General features: G+C 38.3%; 1 protein-coding gene across 3 annotated transcripts; it reads left to right on the top strand.

Moving 5' to 3' along the window:
* The first annotated feature begins 1 nt into the window (after position 1).
* On the top strand, positions 2-22,719 carry LOC136831192 (facilitated trehalose transporter Tret1-like). 3 transcript variants are annotated; one of them, XM_067091179.1, is made up of 6 exons: positions 2-463; positions 18,239-18,327; positions 18,582-18,714; positions 19,373-19,767; positions 19,948-20,091; positions 20,277-22,194. In XM_067091179.1, exons 2-6 carry the CDS (start codon positions 18,268-18,270, stop codon positions 20,964-20,966), a joined length of 1,422 nt encoding a protein of 473 aa, XP_066947280.1. In that variant the 5' UTR covers positions 2-463; positions 18,239-18,267; the 3' UTR covers positions 20,967-22,194. The 3 variants fall into 3 exon arrangements, with proteins under 3 accessions (XP_066947280.1, XP_066947279.1, XP_066947278.1); XM_067091178.1 differs by lacking the exon at positions 2-463 and adding an exon at positions 10,535-10,705 and having other exon boundaries at positions 20,277-22,719; XM_067091177.1 differs by lacking the exon at positions 2-463 and adding an exon at positions 15,369-15,661 and having other exon boundaries at positions 20,277-22,719.
* Positions 22,720-23,099: the final 380 nt, after the last annotated feature.

The following is a 23,099-nucleotide window of genomic DNA, read 5'->3' as shown; positions in this document are numbered from 1 at the left end:
CATTCCTCTCATTCCGAAGCTATGGAGGAACTCCAAGGAAGACCTTAGTAGGTCTATCACACAATATAACTGTGACAAGATGAAATTACCTTGGCAATAAACTACTAAATTAAAATTTAATAACAAACAAGACACTGCTAATAATTAATTGAACAGTGACAGTGAAAAAATACAATCAAATGAAACTTTGCAGTAAGTAGCCAGTCAAAGTCTACAGCGCCATCTCTCGGCGGAAATCAGTGCACCGTTTTCCAGTGGATTTGTGATTACTGATTTGTTAAGGCTTGGTTCTTCATGTTCGTCTTACTTGAGCGTTACCGTTGTACCTTTTCTTCGGTGCTTTCCATAACAGTGAGGATTTCCTGTGAAAGTTTTTGGTTTCTTCTAATTTATTGGAACTGGCGATGGCTGACAACTTCAAGTTGGACTTGGCTTCTTGTGTGTGTACTTCTGCTGCCATAAAGTGAGTATATAAATTACGTCATTCTAATTGACACTTCAGTTTTAGGACATTTTATTTCATAAGTTTAGGCAGACATGGTTAATGAAGTTCAAAAGCGTTACGTATTTAAATGAGTTTCCACGGACATTATTGTACAACGAAAATGCAACTCATGCTAGGCTATTTCACGGTGCAAACTTCTGAAATTTTTTTTATTTTTACAAGAATCATGAATTCGATTTCGTGAGGAATTTTTGGACCTAGCGAACAGGGATAGTTGGAATACGTTGACCCAATCCGTTTGAAAAATGTGATATGTAACAACAGCTGCCCCCATCAACCACCTCCAAACAAATTTCGAAGATACGAGGTTACTCAGGTCCGACCTGCTTAAAGGTTGGTTTTGCTCCCTGAACCCTCAACCTTACCAGACCTAGCGTACCTTAAATTATTGTGTGAAATGTCAGGGATGCATCCATTCCTAAACTAACCCTGGATGTTTCTTTCTATCTGGTCTTAGAGGGGTGATTTGCCCCCAACCCCACCCAAAGTACTGTAAATCATAGCGAAACACAGGGATGCATCCTAAACCTTTTCCCAATCTGGCTCACTGGGTTACTCAAATCCATCCTAGCGAGTAACCTAAATCATAAAAATGAAATACATTGATGCTTCTAACCTAATCTCCCCTGAGCTAATCTGATGGTGTGTTTTAGACAAAAATGACTCGTGTGCACAGATGTGAGGTATATCCAGACAAAAATATCTTATGTACATCACTGGGAGGTGTCCTTGAACAGAAATGACTTTATGCACAGCCAGGCGTTTGTCCAGACAAAAATGGCTGTGTTCGAAGTTGGGAGGTGTGTCCGGATAAAAGATGAATGGGCTTAGCAGGGAGGTGCCTGGGCAAAAATTACCATGTGCATAACTGGAAGTGCTGTTAGAGACAAATAAGTGTGCACAGCCGGGAAGTGTAGAAAAAAAAACTACATGCACAGCGCGGTGGTGTGTACCCAGACAACGTGACAATGCACAGGCAGGTGTCTAAGAACATGACATGACTGAATGCACTGACGTTGGTTGGTGGTACATATAGTCACTGTTGACAAATGGAACAGTTCAACTGTTGTAGTTTCATCACCCGCCCTCCCTTTTTATAGCACTTGAATTGGGTACTGTTGAACACTGTTTATCAATTATTTTTACCCATTTTCTCTTTATTTTTTATTTTTGTTTCAAATTTATTCTTTATTTCATTCTGTTTACATTTATATGCTGTAGTTTTGTGCTAATTTTGTTATTCGTAACAACCCACTTGCGTTTGCATCATTTTTGGCTGAAATTTTTTTGGGGTTTACCTTCCAGATTAGGTTCTAGTTTTGCAAAAAAAAAAAAAAAAAAAAATGATATCGAATAGATGAATAGATAGGACAGTGTACTAAAACATTGCCTAGACATAAGCAGACGGCGAAGTTCGCTGTTGTGTTGTTTCACATGGCTATACGTGACTGTATATGTTGACATCTGATATGTCGACAAATCTGGAGGGCCCTGAAATGTCGACATAACGAGTCTGAACTTGTAATGTTAAAGGCCATTGCGTTTGTATTTTGAGAGATTCCAAGATCATTGTAAGATCATTGTAATTGGCTGTTGTAATCTTTGTGCCCAGGCTGTGTAATTAAAATGAAATGACCAGTATCATAAATTAACACATCGAATATGAGGAAGCTTATAAACAAATAATAAACGTAAACAACTCATTTTCAAATTCCGGGATTGAAACGGCTGAGAATTTTCATGAATTTTATGTCACAACAAACGACAATGGAGATAGGTCTAGAATCATACTCGCACCCAGGCAGTGAGAAAGTGGCACGTGTAAAACCGGTTTTGAGGAGCAGGGGAGATAAAAGGAACAGCATCTTATCTGGTAATCAGCCAGCTTTCAGAAAAAAAATCACAGACCGAAGCAGTTTCGTATTGTCTGAGAACACGATCTCTTGAATGACATTGGTGGTGGTAAATGCGAAATGCTAATGGACTCTACTGTAGTGGGGTAGTTGGTGTAGCAGTGTATGAGTCTAGAACACATTAAATTAGGCTGAGCAGTACATACATCCCGAAGTTCCCATTCCTCAAAAGTTACATTCCTCTTCCCAAGTCCAGTCACTGTTGCCAATCATGAGATCCACCTTTTATAAAGATCCACTACTAACTCTTAGCATAATTATGTTTGCAGACATTCAGACAAAAACAAACCAAAATGGTGGATATAATTAGGATTTTAAAACGTTTAGTAGTAGCATCTCAGGGTTAGTGACGGTGTTTACACAGTTCAGCAGCAGTTCAGGGATGTATGTACAAACAGTGGGTGCCACGTCACTAATTACGTTTGCGGGACTGTAGGTTTATGATGATGTTTTACCTACGAAACAGTAAAATGACCGTTTAGCAGTGCGTTTTACCATATTTACTTAATTATTTGTAATACAATAGATCTGGAATTTGGGTTTTCCTGCATACGCTGTTGTCACCCGATGGTGTAATTTTGTTTTATTGATTTTCACGTCTCACCTTCCTACACTTTTATCACTCATTTTATCATTCATTTGCGATGCTTGATGTTATCCATCACTATTGCAAAATGGAACTTTGATTCTGCCCGTTTTTATATAAATGAATATTTCACGTTACGTCTTTTCCCCCCTTGGGATTTCTCCATGGCTCCTAGAGGACACTTGGAAGGGTACAAGTTTTTGGTTTCAGCAGTTGTGTAAATGAAACTGAGGGTAGCAGGATACAAAATGGCTCTTGAGGATATGGTTCAAACTTTGGGAAAAAGAAGATGAAAAATTTTATAGGGAATGTGAAGGGTGGTCGTGCTGGTAGATTTAAACGGAAAGGTACAGTATAAGCTGACAGAGTTGGGACATTTGAAGTGAACTGAGACTAGAGTGATTCTTGTAGAATCGTGTTCTGAATTACAAGATGACCATAGTGAGGATATGGTTCAAACTTTGGGAAAAAGAGGATGAAAAAGTTTTATAGGGAATGTGGAGGGGTCGTGCTGGTAGATTTAAATGGAAAGGTACAGGAAAAGTTGACAAAGTTGGGACATTTGAAGTGAATTGAGACTAGAGTGATTCTTGTAGAATGGTGTTCTGAATTGGGATTGATTACTGGAAGTGAGTGGTTTCAAAAGAAGCACAAAGAATTGTTATATGTACGCTTTAAGCATTTTTTTTTTTTAGATTATAGTGTACTTAAGAATAGATGATAAAGTAGGTTGGGTGATGTATTGGCGAGAACAACAACAGTAGGAGGTATATGTGATCAGTACTTGGTTTAAGACAAAATTAAGAATATAATGTAGATTTAACAAAGAATTTGTTAAGACAAGTGTCAGAACTGATGGGAAATAGAAAATACTCAAGAAGCAATAACAGAAATATATAATTTGATAGTGAAAGGAGGACTTTCAAAAAGGAAAACTGGAATATTTGTAGGACATGTCCTCTGGGGAGAGGAAGTGCTTGACCAGTGTTGGTCCTTTCGTTCCTTTTGCTGTACCTCCTTTCATATTCGCTTTCTTCCGTCTTACTTTCCACCCTCTCCCAGCAATGATTCATAGTGCAAGTGCGAGGTTTTCCTCCTGTTACGCCTTTCAGACCTTTTACTGTCAGTTTCCGTTTCAGCGCTGAATGACCTCATAGGTCCCAGTGCTTGGCCTTTGGCCTAAATTCTATATTCCATTCCAAACCTAACATAAACCTTCCCTGAAAATTGTACGAGTTTTTTTTTTTTTGTGGTTGTAAGATCTTAATTTTAAAAGCTAAGGAAACAATTGAAAACCAAACAGTTGGTGAAAACAAGAATAGTAAGAGCAACGTTGATAAAAGAAGTAGCGTCAGTAGCAACCATAACAAAAGTGACGTGAAGGTTATTGTGATAAATAAACAGTTTTTTTCATTAATTATTTCTCACAACGAGTGTATGGCGATGTTTGTCATTTCTAAGCTGGGTGACTATTATCGTACACTGTCCTGTGCTCCGTGTAGAAAGTGACGCGGCGGAACAAGGTCTAGATATTATACTCCCTAGACCTTGCGATGGAATGTCATCTGAATTAATGTGTCGTATTTTTTAATCGGCAAATTTTATTATATTACCCCTCATCATGCTATTTACTTGATGTCCGTATGATAGAGCGAGTCGAAATGGTGTTTTGGAGTCTTCCTTTTTAATCTAAAAGTGTGCTCTCAGTATCGAAATGTCCTGTTGTAGTACCAGTCTAATTGATTCTTGAGTGCATTGTTATGAATTTGCGTGTGAGTAGGTAGTAGTATTAGTCAAACTAATAATTGAAATGTAAACCTATTTTGATCTTGCTTTCATTCAAAGCCAGATAAATGAATGATGAAAGTCAGAGCTGTTAAATAATGTCCACGTTCAGAAATATAAGTGAATGTCTCTTTTCTGAACTGTTAGGATATATCGGAGTAAATAAAAGGCTGTGCGTCTATAATTTCTTGTGAATTGACGTTATATGTAAACTATATATATCGAAGCAGCTTGTTAGTATATTTCTTCAGATGTTCAGGCTATTGCAGAATGGTTTTGAGAGGGAATGAAAGTGTATAAAAGAGCGTCTCTTTGTTAATTAAAATATGCAGCTATATATATATATATATATATATATATATATATATATATATATATATATATAAAATATATATATATATATATCCTTTATCTTGCCCAAACCCGTTCGAAACAAGCAAGAGAAATTCACAGAAAGTAGGAGAACTTAAATTCATAATAACCAGGAAAGCGAAAGGGCCTTAGACTTTTAAAGGGTGGAAAACGGAAGCATGGAGTGAATACCAAATCTTAGCAGAAGGGTCGTCGCAGTTACCGAGAGAGACAGTCTGAGGAATGTTGATAATCACGCAAATAACGTGCGGTTTGTAGGCCTAGCTAGAGTTGTGAGATCTTTATTGACCTATATTACATTTGTGAGTTATTCTATATTGCTGACTGACCTTTGTCTACCCGTCCGCACTTTTTTCTGTCTGCACTTTTTCTGTCCGCCCTCACATCTTAAAAACTACTGACGCTAGAGGGCTGCAGATTGGTATGTTGATCATCCCCCTCCAATCATCAAACATACCAAATTGCATCCCTCTAGCCTCAGTCGTTTTTATGTTATTTAAGGTTAAAGTTAATCGCCTTAATGAGAGTTTCATTGGCCGCGGCTCATGCATTATATCGAGACCACCTAAAGACAACGCAACAATAATCGGCCACCACAAAGCAACGGCTGCCGGCTGAGAGTTTCATGGGCCGCGGTTCATACAACATTATACCGAGACCATCTAAAGATTGACCTATTTTCGGTGGCCTTGATTATGCGTTGTACAGAAAATTCGATGGCGCCGAAGAAACTTCAGCAAACGTCAGCGCATTTTTTAATTGTTTTTTCTAACTGACAAATCTCTTGTCGTTTAGAGAGGATTTTGTTAGTCATTTCAGAATAATACGTCATCATATTAAACAGTCTCGAATCATTTTATTAGTTCCAGTCCTGTGTCAAGGCTGTAAGGTTATAATATTAATTTTCATCACATTATCATAAGGCATCTCATTGACCTTAATTTCACCATTATATAATACTCTTCTCCAACCGTCCTTCCCTCTCCTAGTAACCAGCCTAACTCATTGTTGACGTTTGTGGTTTAAAAACCCTTTCACTTTACTGGCCGCCGTTTGAGCCTTCTTTTGTTTTGGGTTCCCCTTTCTTATTCTTTACATAGTCTCTTTTGTATATTCTCTTTCTTCCATCTTATTTTCACCCTCTCTTAAGAAGCAATCGATTCATAGTGCAACTGAGAGGTTTTCATCCTGTTCAAACCTTTCAAACCTCTTTACTGTCAGTATCCGTCTCAGCGCTGAATGAGCTCATAGGTCCCAGCGCTAGGCCTTTGGCCTAAATTCTATATATTCTGTTTTATTTTATTTTATATCGGGTTTTATTCGGCGCTGCTAAAGTCACACTATACAGTTCTATATAGTTCGTCGTCATCGGTAGCACAGTCGGTTTTCGAGCGCTTCACAGTTTTTTAGATTAGGAATTCTGGCAGGTTTCTTGATGTTGATATCTAATACATTTTTATCTGTTTGTTAATTTATTAATTAATTTTATTCATTTTTTAATAAGTTGTGTCTTTTCTTTCTGTATTTCCTTTTACCGCTTACTAATTCCTAATGAACACCATAATATTTTTTGGAAGCTTGAATTTCAAGTCAGTGGTCACTGTGGTGGGCTTGTTCCATATGACTAGGTTTCATCCTAATAATAATCAGAATAATAATAATAATAATAATAATAATAATAATAATAATAATAATAATAATAATAATAATAATAATAATAATAATAATAATAATAATAATAATAATAATAATAATAATAATAATAATAATAAGCTTTAGGCCTATATCACTGTTGTCATCTTATGGTCTGCATTAGACTAGCTGACTGAACACCGTTCGTTTGAATTCGTAGCTTTGATCCTTACCAAGACGATTTTAACGTTACTTGTTTTGATAGGAATTGACGATCTGGTAGACACTAGGCACTTGAAAATCGCTGTTGTAACTTAATTCCCTGCCATTTACTTATGTATATAGATAAAAATGTGTATATATACATGTATGTATATATATATGAAATATTTTCTGTTAAAATGGAAATATATCTAATATAGAAGGAAATCCATAAAAGAAGGATCAAAAAAACACCAAAAAGTTATAGCTATATTTCGGAGACACTGTGTCTGTCTTCTTCAACGGGGAGAGAGATAGTGTCTCCGAAATATAGCTACAACTTTCTGCCCTTTCGGTTTTTTAAGGGCTCCTTATATTATGTATATATATATATATATATATATATATATATATATATATATATATATATATATCATTTAGGCGTATATATCATTACTGCTGCAGTTGTGGTCTAAAGACATGGAGGTCAAACAAAATATTCCTAGATCACGGAAAGCTTGAATTAGTAATTACAATGGATTTGAGCTGGCTCCAGGCAGTGTGGTGTACACACACAAGACACTCCACTATCAGTTATTTATCACAAACAGTTATGAAATTTGATCATTTCTTATCAGACCATAAACAGTAAAGTTGTGTGGATCATGTATACTGGCCTCAGCAGCAAAATTAATAGCATAGAGGATAATATTGTTGTAAAGGAATGAATGAAAGTAATAGATTTATGAATAAGGATAGATTGACAGAAGGAATGTAAGAAGTATGAGGACAAGCTATTGGATTATTTTTTTCGAATATCTAAACTGAGCTTGTGGTTACATTTGGGAAAATACAATTAGAAGAGTACTCTTTCTGCTATGGGATAAACTTGTTTGTCACATATAGTTTCAAAATATAAAATATTTCCAGAGTATCATCTTAATATTGGTCCGCTGGTATAAGACAGTGTCTGGCATGCCACTGAGATGTTGCGGGTTTTCTCCTGGCCGACGAAAATCACTGGCTCTGTAACGTGATCATTTTGCAGTGTCTTGGTTTGAAACCAACATTCAAAAGCTTGAACTGAAGTGACAATGGATTTGAGCTGGCTCCGGGCAGTGTGGTTTAGGCAAGGAAGAGGATTCTGAATCAGTTATTTATCAAGACCTGTTAGTTCAAAGTTATCAGAGAGTTTGGGGAATTATATGGGTTAGTGTCTTTATGATAGCACCAGTTTCATTGTAATATATATGTAATGGGTTGACAGATTCAGTGCTGTGGACTGACAGAAGAAGTTAGGCCCTTAGGACATAATGGTGTAGAAGGTAGGCTGAAAAATACATGAAGTGATGTAAGAGAAATTTATTTCATATAGACCTGAAGGGTGACAGGTTTGGTCTAAATCTTGCCTCTTGAAGACAGGCTGCGGCTTCAGGCAATTTTTTGTTTTTCCCGTGGCCATTAAGTTCAGTAACTATGGTTTTGTTCTTGTAAAATCTTAGCACCAAAATTGCACTGAAGTCTTGGCAGTTTTGGTCTATTTGAAGGCATGAAATTGAATGCTAATGAAACTGCAAATGTGCAACCTGTTATTGGTATCAGAATTTTGACCCCACTTAGTGCCGTCACCTCATGAGGTGCACTGTAGGCATTACTTAAGGTTCTTTGCAGCGTGCCTTCGGCCCCTAGCTACAACCCCTTTCGTTCCTTTTACCGTACCTCCTTTCATATTCTCTTTCATCCATCTTACTTTCCACCCTCTCCTAACAGTTGATTCATCGTGCAGCTGCGAGGTTTTCCTCCTGTTACACCTTTCAAACCTTTTACTGTCAATTTCCGTTTGAGCGCTGAATGGGCCCACAGGTCCCAGTGCTTGGCCTTTGGCCTAAATTCTGTATGCAGTTGAGAATTTTGACGCACCAAATAATCTTGAAAGGATAATGGATTAGCAAAGTGGGTGTAGCAATGAAGGTTGTTCTTGGACCTCAGTGAAGTATGAGTCTAAACGGGGTTTTAATGGTCATTATTGTCACTCCCAGACCAGTGACCATCACACTGAAGTCTTTGGTCTTGCCAAGACAAGACCCATGAAGACTGGTAGTTGCTAAGGGCTATCGAACTGTTTTAGGTGGAATCAGTTAGGCCAAAGGAAGATAGCCAAATAGGTGAGCTACCAGTGTAGTTTTTGTCAGGGCAGATTTGAGAATCTTTTAATATCACCAAACGTTTCCAAAATACTTTTGGGAAGATGATGGCTGGTTCGTTAGCCTTTGGTCTGTGTAAATAGGTCTTGCAAAGGCAGACTGGGCTGCGACTTAGCAAGGAAGGAAGCCTTGCGGTTTGCACACCTTGCCCAAGGGTGACCAGAAGCCAACTACAGTACAAAACAACCTCGTTGTGTTCAGTATCCAACCAGATAAAGTTTATTCTCACATGTAGGAGCTTTTACAAACAGTATATATTTATATATTATTCAGAAGATGAAACCTACTAATTGAAACAAGCCCACAAGAGCCACTGACGTGAAATTCAAGCTTCCAAAGAATATGGTGTTCATTAGGAAGAAGTGAGAGGAGGTAATATATATAGATGTATATATATGTGTGTGTGTGTGTATTATTTAAATTGTTCCCCAATGCCCTTAGTGGAAGCAGCCAACATCATGGGATTCTGAAATGAGGCTGCTGGTACCTTTCCCGGCCGCAAATTCCAGAGATGTATGCTAGTATTGCACCAGCCCGGTTTTTTTTTTTTTGCCATGCCCCAGGTTAGGTTAGGTTAGGTTAGGTTAGATTAATCTTTTTAGTAATTTGGGTGTGGGAAACATAGTGAGATTATTTTCAAGAAAATCTGTGTTTAGTTTTCGAGATATGGCGTCCCTCTTTTTTCAGGGAAAGGTCCCGGAACTCGGTTACATCTAGGGAAAATGCTGCCCGGCCCAGCATTGTTAAAAGCAAGGTCTTTAGACCTTGGTTAAAAGGGTTCACGTGCTGACGACATACCGTATCACCTGGTAGTCACTCATTCACGTACTGACCTGACCCAAAGTTGCTTTATGAATACATTAAAGGTGGGCGAAATTACCCAAATTCTCCAGTGCATGTCTAACTGGTCTGAGTGTCTGTCTGGAAAGCCAGGTCCTATATCAAATGGTTATCCTTGATAACAAAAGATAAAGTAATTTTGAGGGAGCTATGATTTCGTGAATACTATCGACATCATTGAGTTTTCTGCGCTGAATCGACAAATTTAAAGCTGATAGGCGTATAATAAGAAGCTGGACTGTATAGAGATATCGCGAGAAGTAATGAAAAGTAATTGGTCTTCACATCATACGAATATTTCGCAAAATAAGACGTTTTACAAAAGAGACGCTTCACAATCTGATAACGTCAGGGAAAGGTAAAACCGTATAATACCAGACAGACTAAAATTACCCAAAAGAAACGCAGGGTAAAATGAAATGTTTTGGAACGTTAAAACATGGCAACTCTTCTTCTTCCGGGATGTGATGACGATGATGATGATGCTGATAACCTCGCAGAAGGAGCTGGCAAGAGAGCTCGCTCCCAGCTCCATTAGGTGATTTACTCCTAAGTAAGCAACAGTGGAGGGAACAAGTAACTCACTCCGAGCATGAGCGCTGCTCCTGAATAGCGTCCCTCTGGGAAGGAGACACCTGTCGGCCGTGACGTCACAGCTCCCCAATCGGTAGGCAACTGAAGATATTGTAGATATCACGCCCTTGATTTCTTCCATTAGCGCACCTACAAATGTCGTGACGTTTTAATGCGTTACGATTAGACTTTGTTTATCAGCTAATTGTTCCCACGGGGTAGTATCTAGTGGGATGGATGCTCAGTAGAGAAGTTTGTTTGAATGAATTATCTTAAGAGGGCCGTAGGAATTTGTCAGAATCGAACACAATCAGCCTAAATGATGAAGAAAACATTATTCATAGTTCGTTTTGTTCTCATGCATTGTATCGTGAATGGAAGCTTCATTGTATCGCGAATGGAAGATGTTTTTGTATGATTCAAGAAGTTTTTAATTCATCGAGTTATATATCTTTAGAATATAGGTATACAACTGTGCGTTAAATACCAGATTAAACTCTAGAAAAACGGTTATTAATTCTGTAGTATTCTATGAAATTAAATGAATAAATACAAAAAATATATTCTTTAGTCATACGAAAAATTTTGCACCGACCGTTACATTGTTTCTAACTGTTTGCCAATTTAGCTAGATTGCTCCTGTCTTTTAAAGCTATTTATCAAGCAGATTTGTCAACAGTTAGAATTCATACTTTCAAGATAACTTGACACTTGATTCAGTTAAATAATGCATGACAGGGTTGGTTTGTGTATACCCAAGTTTATATATATATATATATATATATATATATATATATATATATATATATATATATATATATATATATATATATATATATATATAGTGTGTGTGTTGTGTGATTTTGCAGATGCCTGTGTGTGTTTAAACGTAAGTAAAGGGTTGCTCTAAATTTTGTGTGATGAAGTATCTGTAAAAAGTGTTAGATTTCCAGTGAGTATTGTGAAAAACATTATTATTATTATTATATATTAGCTGTTGAGCGTAACATGAAATCACATCTTTCGCTTAAAGAATCTCAACTGGAGTCAGCAAGTTTTTTAGTTATCCTTAAAAGGGACACAAGAGAAAACAGGAAGAAAATCACACGTGACAAAATGAGCAAACAGACGAAAAAGTAAATAATGAATGTATGTAAATGAACGAACAAATAAGAGGTTATTTCGGTGCCCTTGATTGCTCAAACCGAATGTCAACAGAAGACCCGCATCACGAAAACCGAAGAAGAAGAAGTTAGTCACAGTTCCGAGCCGCTTGAGTCTTGATTATGATTCTCTTGTTCCTTCTTTTCCAGAGCATCGTGTACTAAATACTTTTGTTCATTTTACGTGAATAAAGAGACCAGTACTGTCAGAGGATGCACGATGTAGCGACTATTGACTTTTTTTTTTTTATCTGTAGAGCCACTACCACATGTTAGGCCTATTGGATACACACACACACACACACACACACACACACACACACACACACACACACAGGCTATATACATGTGCGTGTATGTGTGTGTGTATTGGTCAAATTTACCAGATATTTGTATAGTAATGACCCCGATGGCTTCTCTCATCACGTGCAAAGGAGGGTCCATTTATATTTATTCGCAAGTTGATTTATCTGTGTTGTTAGTCGTTATTGGCTGTTATGACTTTTCTTTTTCACATGTGGCAATTCTAATCTTTGGAAATATTCTTGCTTTTGAAATGTGGGAAACGATAGAGCGGAAAGAGAAATAACTCCCATGTTATTAAGGTTTACGAGCGTTCTTTTAACTGCATGAGACTATAAAGACGCCCGGGATATGGACCGTGGGAGTCATGTGTTTACCTCAAGTAGACCGTGGACCACGTATATGGGGATAGTGCCGTCAGTGCACACCTCATGAGGTGCACTGTAGGCATAACTTAAGGTTCTTTGCAGCGTCCCTTCGGCCACTAGCTGCAACCCCTGTCATTCCTTTTACTATACCTCCGTTCATACTCATCCATCTTACTTTCCACCCCTCTCCTATCAATTGATTCATAGTGCAGTTGCGAGGTTTCTTCCTGTTAGGCCTAACCTTTCAGACCGTTTGCTGGTAATTTCCCTTCCAGCACTGAGTGACCTTGTAGGTCCCAGTGCTTGGCCTTTGGCCTAACGGTTATATTCCATTTCATTTCATACGTTAAGTATATAACAGCAGTGTAAACTTTAAATGATAACCCTTGCGTAACTTTTATGTCCTACTCTCATTGGTTGCCCATTGGTCTACATATGCAGTTTTTCTCGAAGAGTATGTGGCTGTGTTTGTTACAGTTTGCTATGTTGTCATTTTCCAGGATAAATTTTCAGCTGAATGAATCATGTCAGTAGACCCTCGTATCCTTTCAGTAAACTGGATGTACTTGAAAAAGATATTGGGGCATCTCGAGGACAAAATATCACATTAAGAAAATTTGACGTTTAAATACTCAGTGTTTCAACTTTGTAGTGGCTGCTATGTGTTCCTACATAATCGTTTTTCCTACATCAGTCTTCGAATTACAGACACTCACTATTTTATATACTTGGTTTAAATCCTTTAGTGTATGTTACCGGTGAACCAATGACTTTAAAGTTGCGTGAAAAATTGTTTAAACGCGCTGAAAAATAAGTCGAAGCGTTCCATTTTAGTTTTCTGTAAAAGAAGACTATTGTGCCGGCTTTGTCTGTCCGTCCGCACTTTATTCTGCCCGCACTTTTCTGTCCGCCCTCAGATCTTAAAAACTACTCAGGCTAGAGGGCTGCAAATTGGTATGTCGATCATCCATCCTCCAATCATCAAACATACCAAATTACAGTCCTCTAGCCTCAGTAGTTTTTATTTTATTTAAGGTTGAAGTTAGCCATAATCGTGCTTCTGGCAGTGAAATAGGATAGGCCACGACCGGACTGAGGTTAAAGTTTATTTGGCCGCGGCTCATAGAGCATTATACCGAGACCACCGAAAGATAGATTCATTTTCGGTGGACTTGATTGTACGCTGTATCAGCTGTACAGAAAACTATTGCGCCGAAGAAACTTCGGCGCATTTTCTACTTGTTTATTGACTAACACACTACCAGCAGAATATTTTAAATGTGCAGCCATCCCACTGTTTGTATTATTCCTTAACCTGGAATTCAATATAAAAAAACACTTTCTCTTGTGGTCATGATTCTTGTTATTTTTCTGGTCAAACTGTCTTATGAACCTCGACTGGTATAAAGTGATGATTTGCACAGTTGGGCACATAGCCATAATTGGTAACTTCCTGCCACTTGACTGGAGAAACCATTACGTCTTAGACCTAACGCAATTCTTAGTATACAAATGGAACCTTACTTGGTAAAAGATTTCTGGGGATTTTTTAAAAATGTTTTTAAACAGTTTCCTGTGAACATCTGTGCAGTTATTTGTTTAATTTGACGTTCCGTTTATTGTATTCTTCACAGGAACACCCCTTAGTGGAGTAGTGCCGTTAGTGCAACTCGTGTGGTGCACTGTAGGCATTACTTAAGGTTCTTTGCAGCGTCCCTTCGTCCCCTAGCTGCAACTGCTTTCATTCCTTTTACTGTAACCCCGTTCACATTCTCTTTCTTCCGTCTTGCTTGATTCATAGTGCAACTGCTTTGAGGTTTTCCTCCTGTTACACCTTTCAGACCTTGTACTGTCAATTTCCGTTTCAGCGCTGAATTGCCTTAGCTGTCCCAGTGCTTGGCATGTACATGTACAAGTGTGTGTGTGTGTATATAAATATAAATATATATATATATATATATATATATATATATATATATATATATATATATATATATATATATACACATAAATTGTTACCAACAGTCCTTGACAAGAATCCAGGGTTCGGTGAGAGTTTCCCCTCCACCAACAAGCAAAAACTGTATGGCATTAATGCCCAGCTGTGCGATTCTCTTCTGAGGCCCAGCAACTTTGGTTATAAATCGCTCAGAGGACATCTGTGTCAAGGTGGTGTTTCTTAGAGGCAAGGTTACAGGTTTGACCTAGAACCCTAATAATAAACCCGTTATATAAGAACGTATATCTGGTTGAGATGGTAAAGTAAGCGTCACCTAAAATGTTTCTTTGCTTATAAAGATTTCGGCTTATTTTGGTTTGTTTTTAGGCAGGGAATAGAATATTTATTTATTTATTTATCTTTTGTTTCTGTTTATTTACGTCCTTCATTTCTCTGCGCATGCGCCGGTCGCCGATGCCGTGGTAATTATTATCAATGCTAGACGTGGGTACCTCACGGTGTTTGCGAGAAATTAAGAGAAATTAAGAGAAATTGCGAGAAATTACGAAAAAACTAGACAGAAATTGAGGAAATATGAATGAAGACGATCTTGAAATTAAAGAAATAGTTGAATGCATGGCGATTCTTATACATTCTGACCGCCTGTGTGTGAAGGAGGGAACATGTATTATATATACAGTATATATATATGTGTGTGTGTGTGTATATATATATATATATATATATATATATATATATATATATATATATATATATATATTATGCAAGTAGATAGATTCAGATAAAACAAAGATAACTTTGGTATCCAGTCACTCAAGGAGATATGAAAGCAATTATTGCATCACACCACTACGAAGATCTCGGTAGTATAATGAAATAATGCTCTCGTGGATAGAGACAGTCTATTCTCGAATATTCCCACACTGATAAAATGGTGCTTTTGTATCGCTCTGTGTCTTATCAATTTTTACTGTCAAGCATCGCTCGACGACTGTCCTGTTCTGAAGCCTTCGTTCAGCCCCCGCGTTCGTGACTTCTACTGTAGCCTAGAGTGAACGAACTTTGTTAGGTCATTCGGCTCTCTCGTTTTTCCTAGTGCAGTTATTGGTGTATAAGTCTCATAAGTATTAGTTTTGTGATTTATCTGTCTTTGGCTTTTATGAGACTGATTTCCTAGAGATCCCGGTGTTCGGAAGTTCGAAGCCTGGTTGAGTAGTTCTGCAAAGCTACCTAGTCGCTTATAGGCCTACTTTGGGGTGAGTTTAAATTGGTTTTTATTTGTAGTACATCTCTTGTTTAACCCTTTTTTATTATTTTACTTTAGTTTTCTGGAGTGCGTCCAGAATTTTCTTTGGGATTTCATGGAGTAGTCATTGAGTGTGGGTTGAGTTTAAATTGACTTTTAATTGTATTTCACCTCATGTTTAACGTTTTTTATTATTGTTATTTTGGAGTGGGTCCAGAATTTTCTTTGGGATATCATGAACCATGTACTTAAAAGCTCGTTGATACTTTACTTCTGTTTTACTCATATTTTGTAGAATGTGCCCTGAATTTTCTTCTGAATTTGTTAGTTTATCTGTTTTTTTAATAACTGATCTCCTCTTTCTGCATTTCCCATTACTTTCTGTTACTTCTTTTGAATGAACACCATAATATTCTTTGGAAGCTTGAATTTCAAGTCGATGGCCCCTATGGTGGGCTTGTTCCATATGAATAGGGTTCTTCATCTTCTTAAAAATATTGAAAAAATAATTGTATGATTGTGAACCACGTACGTAAAAACTTTAACCATCCCCAGGAAAACTGTATAGGATTACACAGTCTGTAAACACCCAATAAATTATGAGTTCAAGATAAAATGATGTTCTAAGTACTGTACTGTCAGGAGCAACTGATGATTTATGTAAAATGTGATGAGAAGCAGAAGAAACCAACTTACCCCCACCTCCAAGACATGACAAACCTGGGTTTTTGCATAGCTATCGTCTGACATAGGCCATATATTTTATAAATTAGATTTTCCTCACTGGAACCAGACATTCTATGGGTGCATCCACACTGCAGTAAAACATACTTTAAACCAAGGCCAAGAGATAGAGAAGGTCTGTTCACTTCCCCCCCAAATCCCCCATGTAGGCGGAGCTTTGTCTACCTCCTTATTGCGTCAGCAGGCGAATTTGTGATGAATAGGTACCTCTAAGATACGTCATCGGCTACGTAGTTACCCTGGGTGGGGCGAGGCGACTCCTCCCAGTTGGGTAGACCTTGTCTCTCTTGGTCTTACTGTAAACAAAACTGACATGTCGAACACAAGTTTTAGAAAAAGGGAAAACTGTAAGCAGCATGCATTCACCTCGAAAAGGTTTTAATATAACTTGACAAAAATAGAAAGCAGATCATATATTAGTATTATATACCCATGACTCTTGTATATTGTTATGGATAGAGCAGAGTGAGAAGTCAGAGAAAGGACATTAAGTCTAAAAGCAAAGAAAATGGGTCGTGTTTGAATATGGAATCGTGGCAGATGGCACAATATTGATTGGTGATAATGAAGAAGAACTGCAGAAACTAGAGCAAGTTTGAATGTTTGCATGTGGAGAAAGGTGAAACCAGGACAGTGGGACAATGGATGTAAATATGGATACCAGTAGAATGAATGTAGTAGTTTCTGATATGTATTTAGGAGTACAGCATACATAATGGATTATGATAAACTGAGATAAGAGGTAAGTCACAGATTAGGAGAAGTGGGGAAGGCCTCAGGGTATGTGCAAAAGAATGTCAGAAAGATTTGGGAGTGTTTGTAGAAGCAAAGGTTAGTTTATGGAGAGATTGTTAAGCCAATTCTCCCTTATGGAAGTGAGGTGAAGATGTTGAATGTAAATGAAAGAATAATAGTTGAAATATTTACATCGTATAAGTGGCATAAGAAAAACTGAAAGGGTGAGACATGTTGAGATATTCAGAGGAAATGGTCAAAAGTTTTGAGTTTGTGATAGAATAACCCAGAGTGTTTTGAGATGGTGTGTTCTTGTGGAAAGAATGGAAGATGATAAGTCTGTGGAAAGAAGGGTGTAATTTGAAAATGACTGGAGGAAAGAGGAGAGGAAGGCCCAGAAAGTGCTGGATAGGAGTTGAGTTATTGGAAAGAAAATACCATTGTATCAAGAAAGCCTGGTTTTACGTGCATGATAGAGGAGAATGATGCAGAGAGTATGGGGGTTCTGATGCACTTCTGATGAGGATTCTGTGTAGTGTTAGTAGTTAATGCCATTGAGATTCTCTCATAGGATCTCTGGAGTTACCTGTTATTAGGAAAAAGGGCCTAATGTGGCAAAACACACACACACACACACACACAACCCCATAGGGGGTAGCGCCGTCAGTGCAATTCATGTGGTGCACTGTAGGCATTACCTAAGGGTCTTTGCAGTGTCCCTGCGGCCCCCAGCTGTAACGTCTTTCATTCCTTTTACTGTACCTCCGTTCATGTTCTCTCTCTTTCATCCGACTTTCCACCTTCTCTAACATTTGCTTCATAGTGCAACTGCAAGGTTTTCCTCTCGTTACACCTTTTGAACCCTCTTACTGTCAGTTTCCCTTTCAGCGTTGAATAACCTCTTAGGTCTCAGCATTTGGCCTTTAGCCTAAATTCTATATTCTATTCTGTTCTATTCTATTCTATTCACACACACACACACACACACACACACACACACACACACACACACATATATATATATATATATATATATATATATATATATATATATATATATATATATATATATACTATATACACACACGATTCCTTATCTTCCATTCAGGAACTGGAAGTTATCATCCTCGAAGCACCATGCCAGAAACAGAGGACAAAGATGAGGAGTTCGTCTCAACAGGAAGCGTCGTAAGACAGGTACGCACCGCCTGTTTTGAATTTGGGAAGAAATATTTTGGGTTGAAAACTGGATTTTCTTCACCAGTATTCAGTACCTTAACCAGAGACCAGGATTAATATTATTACCAATTTGCTGAAGTCCCCCCAAAAGATAGGCAGGCAATATGTTATAAATATTGATCAGATGTTTCGTCAGTGCTACACCATCTTGGCTATTGGTAAAGGGACCATATTCCTTAATAACAAACTCAATTTCATCATCTTTTTCCAAGGTACTGTTTGGGTTGGTTGTGGCTTTTTCCACACTATTGACCGGATTTACAAGTGCCTGGCCCGTGGTGCTGCCGAAACTTCAAGAGAACCCTCGAAGCTTCAACGTCACCGACCAAGATGTGGCGTGGCTTGGTAAGAGAATCCGCCAAAGTGTTAAGGAAATTTTGATCAAAAGGCTGATGGAAGCGGCAACTAAATGTCATTGTCTAGCCCCGGCTTGAATGAGGAAAGGAAGAGTCAAAAAGATGAGGGCGCACACTGCTTGAATACCAGAACTTGGCTGTAGACAGGAAATTTTCACCCAACTTCTAAAGCTGGGGATGTGATACAATGGATGATAATGAAGAAACACCTGGAATATTTTTATTTTTTAATTTTAATATCTGAATCCTACTAGACTCAGAAAGTCCCAGCCTTATGTGTTGTCAGAACTGCATGATGAAGAGATGGTTTTGATATATCCTAGGGGTCATGTTCACTGTTAGCTTTAATTTTATGGCCCAAGTTTACCATCTGGGAGTATCCAGTAATTGACCTGACTGTTCATATGTATATATGTCAGTCTTGCCCTCAGCATACTCATGTGTTATGGTTGAAGATTTTAATTTGCAGAGTGAAATCATGCTCACACATAAATGTCAAAGGTCAAATAGGAAAATGGCGCTGATGGGGTGATTGTTTCATAAACACACCTTATTTTCAGGTATAACTGACAGAAATGCCTGTCTGTGCTTCAGTAAAAAACATGTACACGCACATGCTTGTAAAATGATACAAAATTTCCTTCCAGTTTCAGTCCAAGGAATCGTAGGGATGTTCACTTCCTTGCTTTCGGGGCACATGGTGGAGTATTTTGGCCCCAAGAGACTTCTCCTCATAAACCTGTTCCCGACCTTTGGGCTGTGGCTCTTGATGGCCTTCACGTCGTTCCTGAGCATCCTCTACCTCTGTCGCATTGGCCTGTGCTTCAGCACCTACCTCATCAAGAGCTTCTTCCAGGCCTACATTGCCGAGCTGTGCCAAGCCAAAATTCGAGGAGCTGTCGCAGCGCTGCCCGAGCTCATCATCTCAGTGGGCGTCCTCATCATTTACATCTTTGCCAACTTCTTTTCGTACGAGGTTGTGACTGCTCTGTGCGCTGTGCCATTTCTTCCTCTGTTCTTCCTTGCTATCTTCATACCAGAGGTAGGTATCTGCGTTTGTGTTTGTATTCTGTGGTAACTCTGTTAATACAATTTGTGCTTCATGGTTGCAACTATATTAAACGACACATTGATGTATCTCAGTATTAAGAATAGCTTGTAAATAAATGAGAAAATGGGTTTAAACTTGAAGAGGTAGTAATGTCGTTTTTTTATTAAACAGTCACCGTACTGGCTTATGAGGAGGAATAGAATAGATGATGCTAAAGCATCCCTTCAGCGACTTCGTGGAAAAAGTGATGATGTGAACAGCGAGCTCAGACGTCTGACATGTACCAGTAAAGTTCAGGTCTCGGCATGGTCACAAGTAAGTACTGTATAGAGAGACAGAAAGAGAGACAGGGCCTTTCGGGGAGAAATTGTAATTATCTTGTCTGAAGTGCAACCACATTTTTATATTTCAGTGATGGACGAAATGTTATATGAAACCTTGCAGTATATTTATTCAGTGAAAGTAGCTCAATTGATAAAACCTTATTTTCATGCTCACAGGTCCAGGAGTTGCGCAAGAGGGAAAACATCCTTCCAGTCTTGCTGGTTCTGTCCATCCTGTCCCTGAGAGAGATCAGCGGTCAAACGGCTTTGTTCTCGTATTCTGTTTACATGTTCCGACAAGCTGGCGTCGAGATGGATGCCTTCCTCTGTACAGTCTTGCTCGGGTGTGTCCGTGTCGTCACAACCATCATCGCTGTTCCTGCCTTGGACAGGGCTGGCAGACGACCATTCCTGATTGGGAGCACCGTCATCTGTGGCACATCTCAGCTCGTCATTGGTTTTACCTTGTTGATGGAAATCCCTGGTGCTTCTTGGGTCCCTTTGGCTGGACTGCTGATATACGTGGCTGCGTTTGGCCTTGGTCAGGCTGGTATCCCTTGGATACTGATGGGGGAACTTCTGCCGACTCCAGTTCGTTCAGTAGGGTCATCGATTATTACCTTTAGTTACTGTTTACTAATGTTCATTGTCAATTACGTATTCTTCTGGCTGCTGGAGAACTTACGCTTAGGAGGGACGCTGTGTCTCTTTGCTTTTGCAAATGTCATTCTTGCGATCATTACATTCTTCTGGTTACCAGAGACGAAGGAAAGATCTCTAGAAGATTTAGAAGTTGCCTTTGCTAAACGTAAGAGAGTGGACCAAGATGATCGGGAATCTAACCAAGAGGTGACAGCTGAATTATGATCACTTTGGAGTCGTTTTGATGACGTGATATGTGACCACAAGAATGTGTAAATGGTAGATGCGTATGCATGCACAGCTTACACGTTATGCACAATAGGTCTGGATCTTATAAGCTAGTTGTGCTGTAAGCAACGAGTATGGGCAGAACTTTTTCTCTTTTCAAACAACACAACACCTCCAGCAGGCCTATGAATACATTGTTAGTAACAATGTTAGCCAGCATTTTGGTCAGATCATTGTGTATGTCATAAGCTAACTGTCTACTTTGTAGAGTGGTTTTAACTCTTTAACGACCCATGCAGTTTGTGTGGAATATGCCACTAGTTTTAAGATTTTTCCTAAGAGTGATAGCTTGGAGTTTTGTGATTTACTATATACTGGGGTAAAACTACCTTCTGTAGAGCCAGGGTGGACTGACTGAGGATATTTTAAAAAATGATACAGCTTCATAAGCCAAAGTCAATTTGGCATATATAAAAAGATTAAAGAATGTAATAACCTGAATTGCTCCTATGGTAGTTATCAGTTGAATCAGTTATTCTGATATAACTTTCCATTGTTACTGTACTGTTATATCAACTATGCTGTGTTATATCAGCTATACTGCAGTATCAACCCAGAATTCTCAAATTATAAATTTGTGAGACCAAAAGGTATTTTAGAAAGGTTTGTAGACCTTTCAAACTATGTACACACAAAATTGTGGAGACCTAAGGTAGAACAGGTTTCATACTCACCATATAAGTCCAGCAGGTCCTCCTGTAGCATCTTGAGTGGTGTATATGTGTTTTTGGGTGGGTGTGTGCTGGTACATTGTTCTGGAACAGTGGCTCTTAACTTTTTGTCAATGCCCACAGCCCTTGATATCTCAAAAAATTCTCTCGTATCCCCATCCAGTATAAATACAAACATATGAAAAGGATTAGTGATACAAACCTTGCTGGCTACCATGTCACATACACCCAGGTTTAAGGTTTCGTACCCCTTGGGGGCACAGGTACCCAAGGTTAAGAACCACTGTTCTAGAAGTAGGGTAGTAATTACTAATGGTGTCACACAGGACAGGACCATTTCTCATGGAAAAACAGCTGGCTTTTGCATCGTGGCATATTTATAATACTGTAGCTACCCAGAATGTGTGTTATTTGCTTAAGAGACTTGACAAACTACACCCAACGAACTTGAGCATATTTCCATTGAGTTTTGATGTTTTAAATTTTGTTAAGACTATGATAGTTTAAATCGCCTTGATTATCCATGGTGAATGTTGGTATGAAATATTTTTCATTCCAGACTAAATGTGTAAAAAAAAAAAACGTGTACACCAAGAAGCAGGAAAGATGGCAACACAAGTGATTTGAAAACTAGGAAGTATGATTTTTTTGCGCTGGAAAAGTGAGGGAATTTATTGGTAACTAGGAACATTAAGTACAATGAAAAGTCAAAGTACTTGATGCAGTGTAATAATTGCAAGGTATTTGCTTGTAAGAAGAACCTTGAGTACATTTCTCTAAGCAAACTTTGGCTGCTGCTCTGAGACAGAGTTCTGTGGGCTGTAGCTTTACTATGTAGAACAGCCAGCTACATTCATCCCTTAATTTCTTGGTGTACCTTGTGATAATGAAATTGTCAGTGGGTAAAAGTGACAATGAATAGAGGTCTTAACTGCAAAGGGTAAGCACTACCCTAAATTCTTCTCATTTTCAAAATGACTGTTTTCGTTTAACCCAATAAAACATCTGTAAATTGTTTAGGTAATTGTGTCAGTTATGCCACTAGGTCTTTTCACTATTCGATGCTTGTGAAGTTCTTAAGGTTCTTGCATCATCAAAGACTGGCAAGGTAATCTGTTGAGGATTGCATTCCTACCTCATTGCTTGTGGGTGTTTGTGGATGAGTTGGCCTCTGTGTTATACCATTGTTAAATCCTGCACTTGTCCTGTGCGACTTAGTGGAGTTCAGATCGCCTAGACAAAGCTGCTGCTCATTGTTTTGTCTCCTTTCCCATTAAGAACTTTTTTCTTATGTTGAAAATACATTTGAAACTCCTTCTGTTAATATTTTAGATGTCCAGGTTCCTTCAAAAATGTCATGACAAGAGTGAATGTCTTCATAGGTGACTATAGGTATTGG

Source organism: Macrobrachium rosenbergii, chromosome 48 (assembly GCF_040412425.1).
Source record: "Macrobrachium rosenbergii isolate ZJJX-2024 chromosome 48, ASM4041242v1, whole genome shotgun sequence".
NCBI classification, from domain to species: Eukaryota; Metazoa; Arthropoda; class Malacostraca; order Decapoda; family Palaemonidae; genus Macrobrachium; species Macrobrachium rosenbergii.
This window is presented reverse-complemented; position numbering and strand designations above follow the sequence as displayed.

Coding starts and splice junctions, on each gene's coding strand:
- LOC136831192 (XM_067091178.1), top strand. CDS start 18,268: ATGCCAGAAACAGAGGACAAAGATGAGGAGTTCGTCTCAACAGGAAGC. Junction 18,715..19,372: donor CCAAGATGTGGCGTGGCTTG/GTAAGAGAATCC, acceptor ATTTCCTTCCAG/TTTCAGTCCAAGGAATCGTA. Junction 19,768..19,947: donor TTGCTATCTTCATACCAGAG/GTAGGTATCTGC, acceptor TTTATTAAACAG/TCACCGTACTGGCTTATGAG.